This window comes from Pterocles gutturalis, unplaced genomic scaffold, assembly GCF_000699245.1.
Source record: "Pterocles gutturalis isolate BGI_N339 unplaced genomic scaffold, ASM69924v1 scaffold32734, whole genome shotgun sequence".
NCBI classification, from domain to species: domain Eukaryota; kingdom Metazoa; phylum Chordata; class Aves; order Pterocliformes; family Pteroclidae; genus Pterocles; species Pterocles gutturalis.
In genome coordinates this window covers 12,456-30,059 of record NW_010134248.1, presented here as the reverse complement: position 1 = coordinate 30,059, position 17,604 = coordinate 12,456, and the positions used below count along the sequence as shown (strand labels likewise).

The following is a 17,604-nucleotide window of genomic DNA, read 5'->3' as shown; positions in this document are numbered from 1 at the left end:
GTCCCAGACTTGTGAATTGCTGGTGAGTGTGAAAGTATAATGGGGAGAACCACTGCAGCCTGCTCCTACATCCCTTCCTAGGTCACCATCAGAAACAGGAGACCAGATTCAATGAGCCTTGAGTCTGACTTGGTGTAGCCATTTTTATGTGGACTAAATGAGCAGATACATTTCCTCAAACCCTGATATCCCTGAATCACATACAGATGCTGATGTAACAGTGAGAGGGTGTGCCTGGAATTATTGAAAGGGAACCAAATGACAAGAAGAACCAAGACGAGTGAAACTGCTACAACTCCATTTAGATAACTGAAATATGCAGCTCGTGAGACTTCTTCCACTAGAAAAGACATAAAGAGACCAAGCACACAATTAAAGCTGGTACTTTACAAGCCTGCCATCCAGCAGAAGGATAGGATAACCGAAAGATTAAGACATGAAACAAAAACAATTTGTCCACCTTGAAAACAAGATGTGGTGGGTTTGACCTTGTCAGGGCACCAGGTGCCTACCAAGCCGCTCTGTCACTCCCATCCTCAGCAGAACCGGGGGGAGAAAATAAGACAGAAAAAAACTCATGGGTCAAGATAAAGGCAGCTTAATAGATCAAAAGCAAAGGTCAAGTGCAGAAGCAACAGAAAACAAAATATCTATTCTCTACTTCCCATCAGCAGGCATTGTCAGGCCACTTCCTGGGAAGCAGGGCTTCAGTATGCAGTTGCTCTGTAAGACAAACATCGTCAATACCAAATGCCCCCCATTTCCTCCTTTCTCTTAGCCATTATTGCTGAGCAGATGTCATGTAGTATGGAATATCCCCTTGGTCAGTTTTGGGTCAGCTGTCCTGGCTATGTCCCAGCCCACTGGTGAGGGGGAAATGTTGGGGAGACAGCCTTGATGCTGTGCGAGCTCTGCTCAGCAGCAGCCAGAACACTGGTGTGTTATCAACACCTTCCCAGCTACCAACACAGGGCACAGTGCTGTGAGGGCTGCTGTGGGGAAAATGAACTCCATCTCAGACAGACCCAATACAACAGGCAAACAGGCTGCCCAAGGTATCTACCTGGCAACAAATGGGCAGAGGAAAAAAAAGAAAAAAAAAATAAAGTCAAGACAGCATTTGAAAATCAGAGAAGTCACACTGACAGCCTTTCTCTTGCTCTGTCCTTTGATAACTCTTTCAACTGAAACAGCTACTACATCTTAAAATCCTAAATTACTCCTGACCATTGTTGCAGAGGAAGTGAGAAGGATCTTTGCACAGAAAAAAAAAAAAAGATTAATTTTAGAAAATGACTCAACAAACAATGGTTATGCATTTTTGAGAGAACAAAAATCTAGGTGTGCTAGGATATTAGATGGCATTAAATTGACACAGGTAGTTTTTACTGAAGAATTCAAGATGGCATGTGGATGAGCCAACAACCCACACACAAGAGAAAAAGCAAACTGAACATCCAGTACAGAGGTACTCTTTCACTTGGGGGAAAAAAAACAAAAAAAGATAAGAGATTTTCATTGGATGCATAGCAGACCTTTTAATAGGCTATTCGCAGAGGAAGACACCTTTTCATTACATGATTCCTGGCTAAAGTGTTTTTGGATAAATGAGTTTCAACATTATTAAACCAACAGAGACACATGCTTGAGCGTTAGCCTGTTCATGCTCACAAGCTAACTCTGACAAATATCACTTTTCTAAAGAAATGTAGTCTTTCTACACATGAAGAGAGTAATCCAATAAGGAGCTGAACTGTCATAATGTATTGAAATTTAAGACTTTGGGAACAAATTTTATTGAATTTCATAAATATTTTGGTAGGTTTGTTTTCTTTCTTCATTAAGTAATGTTTAAAGACAGGTATGGGCAAGCTAGAGTTTCTGTTACACAACAGCAAGCTCCCATGATAAACTTGATTACAATAACCCTTTCAGCAGTGAACTTCCTCCTCAGCTTTTTTTTTTTTCTTTCAAATAAAAGCCTCACCCTTGCTTCTTTGCATTCTGCACTACTTTCTATCCTGAACAAGTACTGCATGCACCTGTTAAAATGCACAAAAAATACAGAGTTCGAAAAAAAAATCCCATGGATAGAAAGACACCCCCAACAAAACTAAGATTACAAGGTATCTCTAAACACTAGCAGATCAAAGCAGGAATTGCTGCTTGTTTTCAAAAGTAAAAGCAGCATAGCTGATTAACAGAATTTGTATGGCTAGAATTGTACACCTCTTAGATGATTTTTTTTTAAATAAACAAGAATGGCTGGCTTCTATCTTAATTTGAATTCTTTAAAGAGTTACCACTAAAAAAAAATCATATAGCAATTAAGATCATTCAAATTTTAGTCAGGAAAAGAGGCTCTTACACATCAGACCTTGCATGTTTTTAGAAAAGAAACTCAGCAAACAGAGGAACGTGTCTAAAAGCCAGTCTGGTGGATACACTTTGCAGGGAAGCAGAGAGCCATTGCCATTCCAGTCTAAACACTCTGGTATAAAACAGAACAAAGATTTTGACCTGCATTCATAAGTTTATTAATAGATTCAGTCAGGAATTACTTTGTCAGAATCAGACTCAAACTAAAATATAAATATGCCATCCACCAAAACCTGGAATGTGAGACAATCCAAACAGGAGCAGTTTCCTATGAGCTGCGTGATGACTCGATGACATGAGTATTAGCCTGTAGCAGATTATTAAGTGATATGAAATCCTTTTCAAAAGTCATTGTGAAAAAAAAAAATACAGGGACAACTTTACAGGATTTAGGAAATCTTCAGGTTTCCTCATGATGGTGTCACAAACCCACCCCGTTGCCTCAGGCAGGTCTCTTTGTCCCAGTTTTCCACCTTGTGACAGAGCAGCACACCACCACCCTGAGAGCCCAGCCCTGAGGAGCAGCCACCGGGCAGCTGAAGGCACCGTTGCATGACGAAGGGGAATGACCAGCATCAAAAGAAGAGGAAGATCCAAACACTCTGCACTGTGCTGACTTCACATGGTGTGCACTAAAGCAGGCTTAAACTCCCACATTAAATGAAGAAAAGGAAAAGATATACAGAGCAGCTCGTTATTTTCTTCATGCTAAACTAAGACGCTATCTTGGGTTAGAAACAATGAGATGAAATGTTTAATGACTACAACCTAGTGCACTTATACTTCTGTCTCAGCTAAAAGCAAATTCATTCCAGTAATTCCTAAATTCGATATGCTTAACTTTAAAACCTTAATCACTATTCAAAGCCATGAAAAGAAGATAGCATTGGCTTAATCTATTCACAAATCCAAGACCTGTACTTACTTTTAGGGCCAAAAAAAAATTTCACAGAACAGAAGGCTGCTTAGAAGTACTACAGGTAAAGTGCAAAAACCCTGAAGCTGCGTCTCTGCCATTCCAGGATGGCTCCCCCATGACCTAGAATTTATTTACTCTTACATGGCTTTTCACATTTCTCCTCTTGCCACATTTCTAGGCCAGACTTCTTGCAAGTGTTCATTCTTCCTCCCAGCGTTGGGATCATCACGACTACTCAACAGTAATAAATTTTACATTGTGAGTTTTTAAACAAGCAATTCCATTAGTTCTTCCACCAAAACAAACCAAAGGATCACTAGAAAAAGACAAGGATGCAAAATCTTTTTTCAAAAAGCAAAGTTTTTGCTTGAGAAAACTCTATAGCTTTAATTGCTTAGGATTGTTTGCCATAGGCTAGAGACACCCTTTTTAAGCAATGATTTTGCATACTTTTACCATTTAATCATTCCTTAACATTTTTCAAGTTGAATAAGAAACATCCCCAGATCTCTAAATCTGAAACTTTACAGGATGGTATTTAGTTCACCTAACTTAAAGGTTTGAACTATGACTTAAAAAAAGAGTTGTGTGAGATAACTAGTTAATGAAAAATGAAGTTTTACGATCTTAAAAAAAGTCTCCCAGAACACAAAAAACCACAAAGTAAAACCCTAACTGAAATCCCAGGGGGGAAAAAAAAAAGTGTCTGTACCACATCAATCGAAAAAGATCTGTTTAGCCTTGCATCCAGCAGCAACAATGATGTGTAGGGAGGAATTTAGGAACCAAGCAAGCCACAATGACACTTTACCAAGTGCCTGCCCAGCTTCTTACCACTTGTGGTTGAGTCAGCAGCGAGATCTCTGCATTTTTTTACTTCCAGATCCCTTTTCCTTCATGGCATTTGTCCAGTCATTATCTGGCCTTTTTAACATCCAGAACATCCCAATACAAGGAGTTTCACCAGTTACTCACAAAATGAAGCTGCATTTCCTGCTGTTTGATTCTGAACCTGCAAACCAGCAACCTCTTCCGACGCCTCCTACTCTTTGTATTGGAAGAGACATTGAATATTTTCCTCATAAACACGTTCTACAAACTACTGCCCCATCTTCCTTTTAGTCACATCTTCTTTAGGTTGAAAGGTAAGTAGATAAAGTTAATTGTTTCTTGTAGGAAAATTGTCCCTACATTTGATGATCCCTGTTGCGATACTCTGTACCTCTTGGTTCTTCTATAACTTCGAGAAGGAGGGTAAGAAAAGCAAAAAAATGCAATGAAAATTCCACAGAGTATTTAAAATATGGATGCAAGATAGATTTAAACATTAACACAAAGGTGATCTCCATTTCTTCACTAGAAATAAGGAGTTATTAGAAAATAATTCCAATGTAGCTGGGCTACAACGGCATGTTTGAAAACCGTATTGTGAAGGGATTACAGAAACATGTATAATTAAGATCATGCAGATATTTAAATGCAGGCTGGTACATGAACATAACATTGATAACATGAACATAGCATTGATAACACTAGCTTTCAGAGAAAGCTACAAGTCTTATTCTTTAAAAAATAGAACATCTTCCTATTTAGCAAACATAACAGCACAGACAAATCTGCTGATTGACATGTACTTCATAGGTGTGCTTGGACACAAAACAGACATTGGTGGAAAAAAAGTATATCTGTGTGTTTTAACAGCAGCTCATGGGTCAATGAATGACAATCTTTTTTTTTAAAGAAAACAAAAAACTAACAGGTAGTGCTTACCCACTGTAATGATGCCATACCAAAGCCCCAAAACCTGTATCGCACGTCTTTTAAGGTTTTCTCCTTCCCACTCAATTTTTCTTTACTTACTTTACTGTTTTCTCCAAATAGAACCAAGATATTTTTTTTAAGTCAGCTGTTGGACAGGAAGAACATTTGAGAAATTTCAAGCTGAATTTGCTCCATCTCATAACTGCAAAACTCAGGGATTATCTATTTCACTAGATGCAAAATGGGGCAGATTTGCCTTTTTTTTTTAGTTCCCCCAACCCACCCATTCTGATCAAGAGGGTAGCATTTTTTCAAGACTTGTTCCAAACTGCTCATAACATAGGAATTTTATCAAGAAAGAAGAGAACAAAAGTGAAAAAGCAATACTGAATAGAATGATGAAGACTGAGCAACTTGCAGGTATACTTCTGCTTACATGATAATTTCCTGTCTAAGATTGTAATTCATTAAAAATAACTTCTGTGAGTTAGATAGTCTTTACTTTTATCAATGATGTGCATTTTACTTTTTCTTACAAGGTTTACTCATGAAAAATGGTCAGTAGACCATTTTATTTGAAAAACCCCTTCAGACTAGAAAATTATTTAACATATCAGCATTCAAAACAGTAATGTCAATTTAGAGAATGCACTGTTGTCACCTATCAAATTAGCAATACCAAAGCAGTCACCAAATGGTATAAATAATTTCCACAGTAAGAATTTCAGTACAGTGACCTCATGCAACATTCAGAATACAAAAGTACACGGAGGAATTTTACTGCTCCTTAGACAGTGGGACAGAAAGCGTAAAGCCCTAGAACAGTGATTCACTTCATCTGCCCCTCCTAGAAAAGTACTATAATTAGGAGACTAAATCCACACCCACAACTGAAGAAAAAGGAGCACTTAAGAAATACTGTCAGTTTATAAACTTCTATTCATATACTCAAACTCTGTAATGAAGCAAATGCTAATCCTTCAGCTTTTAAGTTGATGAAATTATAGTACCATAAATAGCATCTTTGATATAAAACAATCACAAAAAATGAAACATCATTTGCTGTATGAAAGCACTCAGCCACATTGCATCCAATTTAGGGTACAAATCAAGGAATAATACCAGCAAACCCAACAGAGGCGTTAGCCTGAAGAGCAGGACAAATAGTTTTAGCAATGCTAAAAATAGTCATCATGAGATTTCTAAGGATCTTCAGTGGACAACATTACAGCTTCATGTAAGCTTATGCCATATAAGCTTTGAGTTTACCCAGAATATCTAGCCCTTGGCTCTACGTTTGGAGAAAGGCAGGTAGGAGCAGCGTGCTCTACAGCCATGCCTAAGTAACACCGTCCTCACAGACATCATGATCTTCCCTAAGCACCTCATGTTTTTCGTACAAACCTCGCTCTTTCCTGTGCTGCAATAACGATCACCACTCATCTATTTTATTGTGTGAGAAGAGAGTAGATTTAGACTAGACATTAAGAAGAAATTTTTCCCTGTGAGGGTGGTGAGGCAGTGGAACAGGTTGCCCAGAGAAGCTGTGGATGCCCCATCCCTGGAGGTGTTCAAGGCCAGGCTGGATGAGGCTTTGAGCAACCTGGGCTAGTGGAGGGTGTCCCTGCCCATGGCAGGGGGTTGGAATTCGATGATCTTTAAGGTCCCTTCCAACGCAAACCATTCTGTGATTCTAAGATACTAATTTTTTCTGTATTCAAAAGAATGATGAAAAATTACTTGGGCTTTGTTCTCGGTACAAGGTAGGAAGAACTACCACCGTGAGTGAAAGCAGCACGCAAACTCTACGAGCTTGCCCAGCCCTCCAGGAAAAGGGCTGAGCGTAGGCAAGAAGAGAGAAGCATCAATACTCCACAGTCCCTCTGCTAATCTCTACCTATCCTTCTTCAGTATCTGCACTTAAGATATCTAATGAAAATGCTCTCAGTAAGCAAGAGAGGTAGCTACTTTTCAAAGCCTCCCAAGGAAGATCCTATCTGTCTAAGTTTAGGCACTTCAAACACAGTAAAATATTTTATCAATTTGTGATATGCTCCTGACTGCAGGAAACAAAACAAAACAGAAGCAGTTCAAAGTATCTAACAAGAAAATGCAAACGAGTGTTTCCAACCTGAATAAGCCAAGCAATATACTTAGATACAGGAGTGATAGACAGTTTCCACGTGTTATTCAGTACTGTATATGCAAAGAACTAGTTTTCACTAAATCTGTCATACTGATGCTACTTCTGATCAGAACATAGCCAAATTACTCAACCAATCCTAGCAGCATAAGTCACCTGAACCCCTCCCACTTTATAAGAAGCTGGCAGAGATGATTAGAAATTAATGAGGACTAAATGCCAAATTACTTCTAAAACTGAAGCATTAGCTGCAAAAGCTGAAGACTACAACCAAGTCCTAGTTTTGGTTGTATACAGCAGGTAATTGTCATAGTATTGAGCAATCATCTTTTCTTAATCCATGAGAAACGCTCCAATTTTATGTTTCCCTCCAGGCTACCTGACAGTTCTTCTGCCCCCAACATTCACAAGGAAATCAAAATCAGGAGGTGTCTTAAACTACTTAAACTTGTCAGCTAAATTTACAAAACAAAATGGCTTTTACTATGCTTGAACGATGCTGAACGGATTCAAATATATTTTTGTGGCACATCCCCATTTAATTCAAACCTGTTTTTAACGAGCAACTGAGTTGTTAGATGGTCACAAGGCAGGAAATGTTTGTACAGTGCAGGTATTAGTAACTGTATTCCAGTTGCCTATAATAAACAGAATCAGAAAGAGGGGCTAAATCTGAGGTTCAGTATCTTTAACCTTCCTGCCATAGCAAAACTCAGCAACATTCAACCATACTGTAACATAAATGATTAACACTACATCATCATTCTGAACCTGGAAGACAAGTCCTGCACTGGGTAGTACAGCACAAGGATATGAGTCCTGAGTACAAACCTTGCTCTCAAGTAGGATAGTAAACAATACAAAAATGTGTAGCTCCTAGATATGAAAGCACATGCTTTACACCTCTCCAGGTATAGTCTGGTAGGTCGCTACGCTCCCAGACAGGTCTGTCATATACCTCTTTTTATTGTGAGATACTGGGGTAAAGCAAAAATGGCAAATAAGAGATCCTCCTCTTGAAAGACAGGGGGGATGTGACTGCATAGTGCTCAGGGACAATCCGGATTTAAAAAGGCAAAAACCAGCACTATAGATATTGTGCAATGAAACAAGATGTAAAAGCAACTAAGCCATAAGCAGCAGGGAAACTAAAAAAAAAAAAGAAAACAGCTAAAAACTAAAAAACCCCAAAGCCTTGAATTTCAATGCCACAGGTAAATGGGTCATGAAACAAATATGAAGAAAAAGCAAGACTGTTCTGTAACTGGAAAAAGATTATGAACGTATCTTGTCAAAATCGTATGTAAGGAAGAGAAAAATTATGTCTGCAAAAAAGTAAACCAGTATCTGACAGAACTGAGTGTTTTACAAAGGAAAGGCCCAGATAATTTACACACAAGAAGCTTCAAGGAAATAACTGAGGATCTCTCTGAAACACAAATGCTGTTTTTTAAATAATCTTAAGAAATTCTAAACATCAAAGGACTCTCCATATTAATATGCAGTATTTAAAAAAAATGTAAAAGGGGAGATGCAGGAACTCTGTAATGATTAGCTTGGCATGGATCCTGAACAACATAATACAATGGCAATGGGAAAAATGGAAGCTAAAAATATCCTGTCAGTTAAGCAACCTTCATAAGGCCAGGAGAGGAGAGAGCCAACTGAAGCTCCAGCTCCCACAAGGAGCTGCTCTGGAAAACCTTTTTCATTCTTTATGGGATAGCTAAAGGGAATCCAAATCAAAATTACCACAAAGTCTCACTAGAAGACTGTAACTCATAATTGCACTTAAAACCGAAGAGCTGCTCTGCTGGAAAGCAAAGTGTGCAGAACAAAGGAGTAAAACAGAAGCATCCTTGATAGCAGAGAAACATCTCGGCAAAATAATCTCAGAAATCACATCTCTCAAATCCTCATCAGAAGTGAGATTTGACTGAGGCTGACACAGAAAGATGGGTGGCAGAAGGATTAGTGGCAGGCCAATACTGATACAGACATGCTGCCAAAAATAAAATAAAGCTAAATTAAAAAAAAAAAAAAAAAAGAAATGGAAGAGAAGAACAAAAATAAACTACAAGTTATAGAACACTGGAAAAGAAGAAACCCAAGAATTGGAAAGTTTCCAGACAGCGCAGAGATGATCATCTCCCAATGTTTAAAGCAAGCCTTTCATTCCCAAATAAAAGAGGAGAGAAATTAGTCATCCAAGCTAGGGAGGGTATGTGTGTGCAAGAATGTGTGCAAGGTACACACTCCTCCAACTCAAATAAAATAAAAAAACCCCAAAGCATCATTCAGAATAAGGGCATTAAAGCAGCACATTCTCATAAGAGCTAAAGTTTCCTGGTACCTACTTCAACACCTGTCACAGGTTACTTTAAGGAAAAGGAAAAACCTGGATGAATCAGACCTTTTCTTCAGGCAGCAAATATTTCCTTTCAAACTCTTCCCATCAAAGGCAACATCAGCTCATAACAGAGCAGGAATTAAAATTCTTATTAAACTGAACACAAGGGAGACCTGCCCAGAACTACTGACCTAATCTGACACAGACAAAAATAGACATAATTTTAATGTAGAATGATAAGCTAAGGAAGATGCTAAAATCCCTCTCAGCTGGAAGTTTAGAAAGCATTTCTGTACCATGGAAAAACCTGAAGAGTAACACGAGGAATTATTTAAGAATCAAGACACCTAGAGATGGAAATAGATGAACTGTATAGAGCAGATTTCAAACTAAACAGTGCTTCTGTTAACGTGGTAAAGTTGGAGGTAGGATGTGTAAAAGCAAACAAAAAAATAACAATGTATACTAAGACAAGCAAAAAATAACCTGGATATTAATATTCTCTCATTGCAAGGTCAAAGCTGTCTAAGTAAGTACATTTCTTATTAGAGGTAGCAATACTCAGTGGATTGTAAAAAAACCAACCAAACAAAAAATCCACAGAGGAAGACAGAGGGGAATTGAATTAAATAATAAAAAAATTTTCAAAGGAAGCATTTTTAACATATACGTTCCTACACTGCAAGTTATATCAACAACACTCTCTCAACACTGAAGCATTCTGTAGCCCTCTCAGAAGACAGGTTTCACACAGATTTAGAATTGTGCAGCTACTTCCATCTCAGATTAAAAAAGAAAAAAAAAAGGAAAGAAAAAAAAGAGAGAACGGCTCATACAGAGAAGCCATTCCATGACACCCCACTCCACGACAGAAGTAGTAGCAAGGATAACCAGGTAAATACCCATTCTTTTGTCTCCAAGAGCAGGTTGGTGGACAATTTCTAAACAGAATTAATCTAACACTCACCAAGCTCAACTTTCTCCTAGCTATCCCACCCCATCCATTAGAAAAAAAAAAAGATTCTTAATAAGTTTAGGAAAAAATGAGTTAAAGTTGGAGGAGAGAGAGAGAGAACAGAACTTCACTGAGGTCACACATCAGGCTCCTTGCCAAGTCCAGATACTTGTGCATCTGAAAACATGACCATTCCTAAAGCTCTTCAGAACAGGATCTGAAAGATATTTATGAGACTACACCTACCCTGTTCCACATAGCACATACCCCAAAGTGACGTGTTTGTTATCTTCAATACTTTAGTAAATCATGTTGCCCAACCGCCATGGGAGTGACCTGCTTACCTATATATACATGTACATTTAAGTTTGTGGGTGTGTGTAAAGAACATGAGAACCAAAAACAAAAATTATTTTTGGACATTAAAAAAAAAAATCAATCTACAATGCATTAATGGTAAAATATGCCAAAAAGTAATGAGTTTTATAAAAAGTAACGAAAGCTAAATGTAAACTTAAGACAGCAAAGCAGAAGCAACTTTAAAGCACAAACAAAACAATTACTTAAAAGATAATCAGGTACACAGTCCTGAGCGAAAAATTTAAGGAAAAACAGATTTATGGCAAGGACAAGTTGTTGCCAGCTCAAGAGAAAAGGGATGCTTTAATCAGTTTTGTATGAAGATAAAGATAAACCCTAAAAGCAAAATAGAGGATGTGTATCTTAAGGATATATTCCTAGTTCAAGCAGAAATGGAAGAGAGAATTTGTGCGTAGCTCCACTGGAGGACAGATATTATCAATAAAAATAATACAAGCTGAAAGCAAATTAGCTACAGAACTTTATATACATTACTACTAATCTACAAATTTGTTTTAACTCCTACAGTAGTAGGCTTTTAAAGAAATAGATATCCTCTGCACTAAAAAGGAAACAAAGATGCCTTCCACCTCAAAGAGAAAAGACCTGTTGGCTACTGGTGCAAGCCTCAAGGCCAGCAGGGATTTACTGTAGTTAAACAAATTGCAAATAGCTAGAAAAAAAACTTGATCTCCTGGCTAGAACAAAACCCCAAACTCAAGTATCTTATTCTTTCTTGATACATAAAAAGGTTTTAGTTAAATGGAATAAGAATACTTGTTTTAGAAAAATGGAATTTTGTAGAGTAAGGTGAAAACTTGCTTTTCTTCTCTTGTATTGGGAACGTAGAACTTCTGAAGCAAGCAGGAGCATCGTGTTACTGCTGCTGTTTGCCCTGTGAACCCTCTGACCGTGTATTTAGGTAAAACCTATTTACCAAAGGCTAACTTCTAACATACACATGCTTTTAATAAAGGAAGGGATAAACACGATGACTAATCAAGTGAAGGCTTAGAAAAGAGACTTGGAGCAATGGAAAGGCAAACACATATGGAAGATAACTCATTTTACACACAGATCTTTTATAAAGTACTTTTATCCTTCATAAAATACTTGTGAGGTAGTACTTATCTCCAGCTAGGACCCGACACGTGTCTACCAGTTATGCTTCACGATAAAAATGATATAAAGAGGTGGAGGCTCCCTTTCTCTTTATGCAGATGCAGTTATGTCCAGAGCTCCCACACTTCTGGGTAGAGGTGTCCAGACACAATAACCTTTGTGGCAGGTATTTTCAATAAAGTTCTGTTTGGGCAGAATGAAAAATTATGCCCTTGTTAGCTGTTCCATGACTAAAACGTGAAGGGCTTATCTGCCACCTACACTGAAAATGTGAAATAGAATACAAGGCATACTATACCTTCTGAATCACAGCACACTTGAGGTTGGAAGAGACCTCTGGAGACCATCAAGTCTGACGTCTCTGCTCAAAGCAGGATCAACTACAGCAAGTTGCTCAGGATTGTGTCCAGTCAGGTTTTGTGCACGTCCAAAGATGCAGACTCCACAGTGGTTCAGGGCAGCCTGCTCCAGTGTTCAATCATGCTTACAGTAAAAGAGTTTTATGTTTAAATGGAATTTCCTGTATTTCAGTTTGTGCCCGTTGACTCCTGTCCTTCCACTGTGCACCACCAAGAAGAGAGTCTGTCTCTATCCTCACTTTTTCCTGTCAGGTGTTTATAGACATTACTGAAATCCCCCCCAGCCTTCTCTTCTCACGGATGAAAAACATGTCTCTCTCTGCCTCTCCTTGTATGACAGATGCTGTAATCACCACTAATTGCTAAACTGTACGCAGGACAGGGAAAAATCGTCAGTGATATGGACTCCATTCCTGTATTACACAGCACAGAAGTTCATCAACTGTAAAGCCTGACACTAGTCACTTTCCTTGCACATGAAATACTACTACTAAATGATGAGGCATAAAAAAACACCAAACTCATGCATGTACACAAGCTTCAACAATTTCAACCTTGTACAGATTCAGCATATTTTGGGTATCTGGGAAATTTTTACTGAAGAAAAACAAGGCACTGAGAATGTTTTCCTATAAGATGAGCCTGATCAAGTTAGGCTTCATCTGTACTTAACTGGTAGAATGATACTTAGCATGACTTCAAATCTTTCAAGCTACTACAACATAGCTACTTCTTGATTCAAATTTGGGCTGCAGGGAACTAGCATAGCACAATTAAATGCACCAAAAATCTGTTCAAAATAAAAAGGAGACATATTAAAGCATCCTCTCAGTTATCAAGATTTTTTAATATGTTTGCAGCCTACATTCACCAGATCTAAAGCACAACAAACAACTGCATTAGACAATCTTACCTGCCTGGTTATTAACAGTCATAATCCATAAAGGTTTTGAAGATAATGGTCTATAGAATATTATATACAGAACACCAAGGAGAAAAGAATGTTGGTTGTATTTTCAGGATGGAGTATTACACACTCTGACTTCCTGCTCCAGGACAATAACCTCATCTCTTGAATTTCTCAAAACTAGGTACAGCAAGCTACAGATAATATCAGTGCTGCAATGAGCAGCAAGATCAGTTCTGAAACATAAGATGCAGAGAACAGCTAGTAAGGTTTTTGCAATTATCAGCTCAATGATGTAGTCAAAAAAGTTAAAACTAAATAAACCTGAGGATGCATTACTAAAGGAACATGGAACATAAAGCATGGAGCAAATATTCCTATAAAGAAGAAGCCACAATAATACTGGAGTGGCTGGAAAACAAACTGTACAGTAAGCTTACAGAACTTTACTGATGTATCTCAACGAAAACAAAGTTAAGAGATTACCTGATTATCTACAAATACTTTGGAACTGACGGGTGCAGGTGTCAGTATCATAGATAAGCAAGATGGAAGTCAAAAGTTACACAAATTCAGCTTTTAGATCATCAATTTCCTGTAAGCTAAACAGCAGACCACACTAGATACTGACTCATCATAAGCAATATTAAAACAAAAAAAATCAGATTCAGGGTTTTTTTTCCCAGTCTGTGAAAAAAGGAAAGTGCATATATGCTATGTAAGTGTTTAAGACAGAGGGTGAAGTGGCTAAACTTCCTCCTCTATATTTATAAAGTGGAACAAAATTAATTGACCAGCTTGTGGCTCTCAAGTTGTGAAGTCCCACTCCCACATTAGGACATGCGACAGTCCATAGTGGAAGTGTGTTTTATGGAAGGTCAGTAGAATAATCCAGATCAACAGCTCTGGGAGAGAGCAAGCTAACAGGGACTGATGAAATTGCCTTCAGGATGGGCATCAGATCACCCTGCATGCCAGAAGCAGCTCTATCCCAAAAGAAAGCAGTAGGATCCTCCAAGGGCAACTGTCATCTCCTCTTTGCAAACCAGATCTCCCATTTCGAGGCATGGTACAAATTTCAGAGCCACAATTCACATGAAAATTTTATCTGTGAGATTTGCAAGATTGGGGGGGGGAGGTATTTTATTTAGTCAGGCCAGAATACAGATTCAGTGCAAGCAATTTCAAGGGATAAAAACACCTCCAAAAGATGGAGGCAAAGAAGGACAGAGAGACTGAGAATTAAGAGTTATATAAAAAAATGTCTACATCTACATTTCAACCTGGTTTATCTTTTCTATTAACTAAAAATCTAGACAGAAAAAGAAATCAAGAGGTTTTATATTAAATTTGTCTCCTGATTTTTAAAAGTTGAGGTCATATTTGTTATTTATCCAGACAGGATAGCAGTGGTAAAAAAAAAAAAAAAAAGCTACAGATCAGCTTCTGAACAACTCATGATCTGCTAAATATAAGCTACATACTGGAGAACGGTAACATTACAGTAACATCATCACTGAGGGTTTGGGCTACAAACACATTATCGCAGACCAAAACCTAGCTTTTCCTCTTAGCAGAATTGCTGCTTTCTGCTCTGTAAAGCTAAGATTTTATTTGCACACTTCAAAAATCCATAATAAACTTTTTTCTGCAACACAAACACCAGTGGGCAATCGTTCCCACAATACATGATAAACTTCAATAAGGGATATTCACATTTTATTCAAGACTGTCCATCACTTTTAATCTTCTAGAGGAACCATAACCCCTTATGTGTATTTTAGGTTTGATATATTTCAACCAGTAAAGCAAGAAACAGAACAAGAGATAACATCTAAACAATATTTTATGAAAAGAATATGAAATTACAAACACATTCAATATATATTTTAGGCACCAAAAAGGATCATATATTGCCCTTAGACACGAAGCCAAACCTTACTTCTGAGTGTTCCAAAAGCAGTTCTCAATACCTTTTTTCTCCCCAAGTACTTATTGATTTCATTTTAACTTAGGTAATCAGCTTAATAAGACTAGTTAAAGATTAAAGCACTCAGAGTCACAGACTGCACTGGTTTCTGCACAGGCTCCAATAATGCAAAATGTGAACTCCACAACATTAGAACAGATTTAATCAATTTATTAGTACAGTGACCAAAAAAAAAAAAAAAATTAAAATTCCACAAGATAACTAGGTTTTGGGGTTTTTTTTAATCTTTTCCTTTAAGAAAAAAATTACCTCTACACAAAAGATCTTAAGATCAAGTCCACACAATTTCATCTGCTCTGGAAAATGCTGAAAAACATTCAAATATGGAATATGACCTTCAACAACAAACCTGTATTAAAAAAAAAAAAAGACCAAATCAAAATAGTACTATGAGAACTACATACGTTTGTTCAAAAATTAACATACAAATCAACATCTGATTTGAAATAACGTGAGTATTATATTGCCTAATCAATTCCACCTGAAGTTACACACCCCTAAATGCTTCATGGACAAAACCAGTTCAATCATTTAACAAGCCTTTAACTTCAAGATCAGATATGATTGACCAATGATAATGTTATGGCTGTAAGCTTACAATCCACATACTTACGTGGAGTTTGTTCTGTGCATTCTTCAGCTACTGCATTTCTGAAACTGCTTTAAGCCTCCTTTGGATTTATGGAATTTTTCTTTCAAAATTCTAAAGCTTTAAGTAAATTTTACTTCAAACACACACTTTCTGCTGGAGCGGTATGACTCAGGCAAGGTGATAGGGACAAAAGTCACAGAACAATGAGCAGATACACAGGTCTGAAACCCCATTAATTACATTATGTATTCTGATTTTTTTCAAAAAATGTGTTATATGGGTATGAACAGAAATTATTTTGTATATTAATACATACACAATCATTTGTTTTTGTATTTGCACCCAAATAATGCATCTTTATTGAAAACTGGCTTTAGTAAATGGTTGACAGTATTACTTTGGGTTTTTCTTGATATTTTCTTATCTGTATGATGGGATTTCACAACGGTTACTGACAAAAAAAGTCACCAGCATCCAAACCCCTAGTCCTACCTAACATCATAGCTGACATTCACACCAGGCAAAGCAACCACTGAACAAGCATGGATCCTCACAAGGGAACAGACACTACTCGCATTCCAGACTAAAGCATATTAGCGGCCTCCCATAGGACTAAACTAGAACTGCCTTCCGTCTCCCTTCTCCAAAACAATTTTTTTAAAAATAGCAAATTAAACTGGAACAAGTTAACACTTCAAACAGAGAAGGCTCTGTTCTTTAAATAATATTAGAGATCTGAAAACAATTTCTCTCCTGCCAGCTGTGTTATCTTGCACGGTATCCCTCTGATCTTGCTACACAGATTAGTAACTTCTTGGTCTATGAGCTCCGCAAGTCCCTCCTGGGTTCCCACAGTGGTTGCAAGGCTGGGCTTTGCCTCTGCTCCCAATGCAGGGCAGCACCTAAACACTTCAATTGCTAGCTGGATCCAATCCCAATCCAAAAAGCACAGCAATCTGCCACTTTCATGCAAAATGCATCTAGAGAAAACAAGAATAAAAACAGGGCAGAACAATGTCTTTGCATTCAGAGGATCTACTGTTGAAGAAGATTTACCTTCCTCCTGAGCCTACAGCAATTCACAAGCTCACCTCCCCTCTCCTAGTCCAGAGGAGTATGCACCACTTGCTGTGTATTACACAGAGTGTATCTACTGAAGTTGACTACAATTCTATTTAAAGGCTAGTTACTGCAAAAGTTAGTTACATCCCAAATTTTTTTTACAACATTCTTAACTGAATTTTCAGTTTAATTAAAAAATCTAATTCCAACCACTATTAAAATGAAAAGTGCATTTCTTAATCAAAACTGTTTCTCAGTTAGAATTAACCCATCACTTATAATGATTTATGAAAAATAACAGCAAATTGAAAAATCACATTGCCCAATATTTTTATTCTGAAGTTCTGCGTATTAGTCTCTCAAGTGAAGAGGTAAGAATCACTGCACAATCCTTTCTAATCAAATTGTGTGGTGTACATTTTGCTAACGAAGTTTCAGTACCTTTTCTCAACCAGTGTAAATAGCATTTCCCCAGAGAGGAGAGATGTGCACTGGTCCACACACTCTGTAAGGTTATCATCCAGCAAGAGTTGCTTGTCCTTGCCATCCCACCTGATGTGCTGAGCACCTCACATGATGGCTCCTTAGCTCCCTTCAGTCAAAGCCAGCTGCGCTAAACTGAAGAGCTTAACTTTATGGTGTAGTTTAACAAAATGGATTGAGCCAACCTAAAAGCTCAACATAACTAGTCACAGTCTGGCTGTG

General features: G+C 37.7%; 1 protein-coding gene across 1 annotated transcript in view; it reads right to left on the bottom strand.

Moving 5' to 3' along the window:
• TAF1B (TATA box binding protein (TBP)-associated factor, RNA polymerase I, B, 63kDa) overlaps positions 1-17,604 on the bottom strand; it is a gene marked incomplete at its 5' end in the record, with an annotated part of 47,837 nt that overhangs the window by 18,324 nt on the left and 11,909 nt on the right. The window contains one exon of the mRNA XM_010081530.1: positions 15,495-15,594. Within this exon, the coding sequence (XP_010079832.1) occupies positions 15,495-15,594 (100 nt within the window). The remainder of the gene's footprint in view (positions 1-15,494; positions 15,595-17,604) is intronic.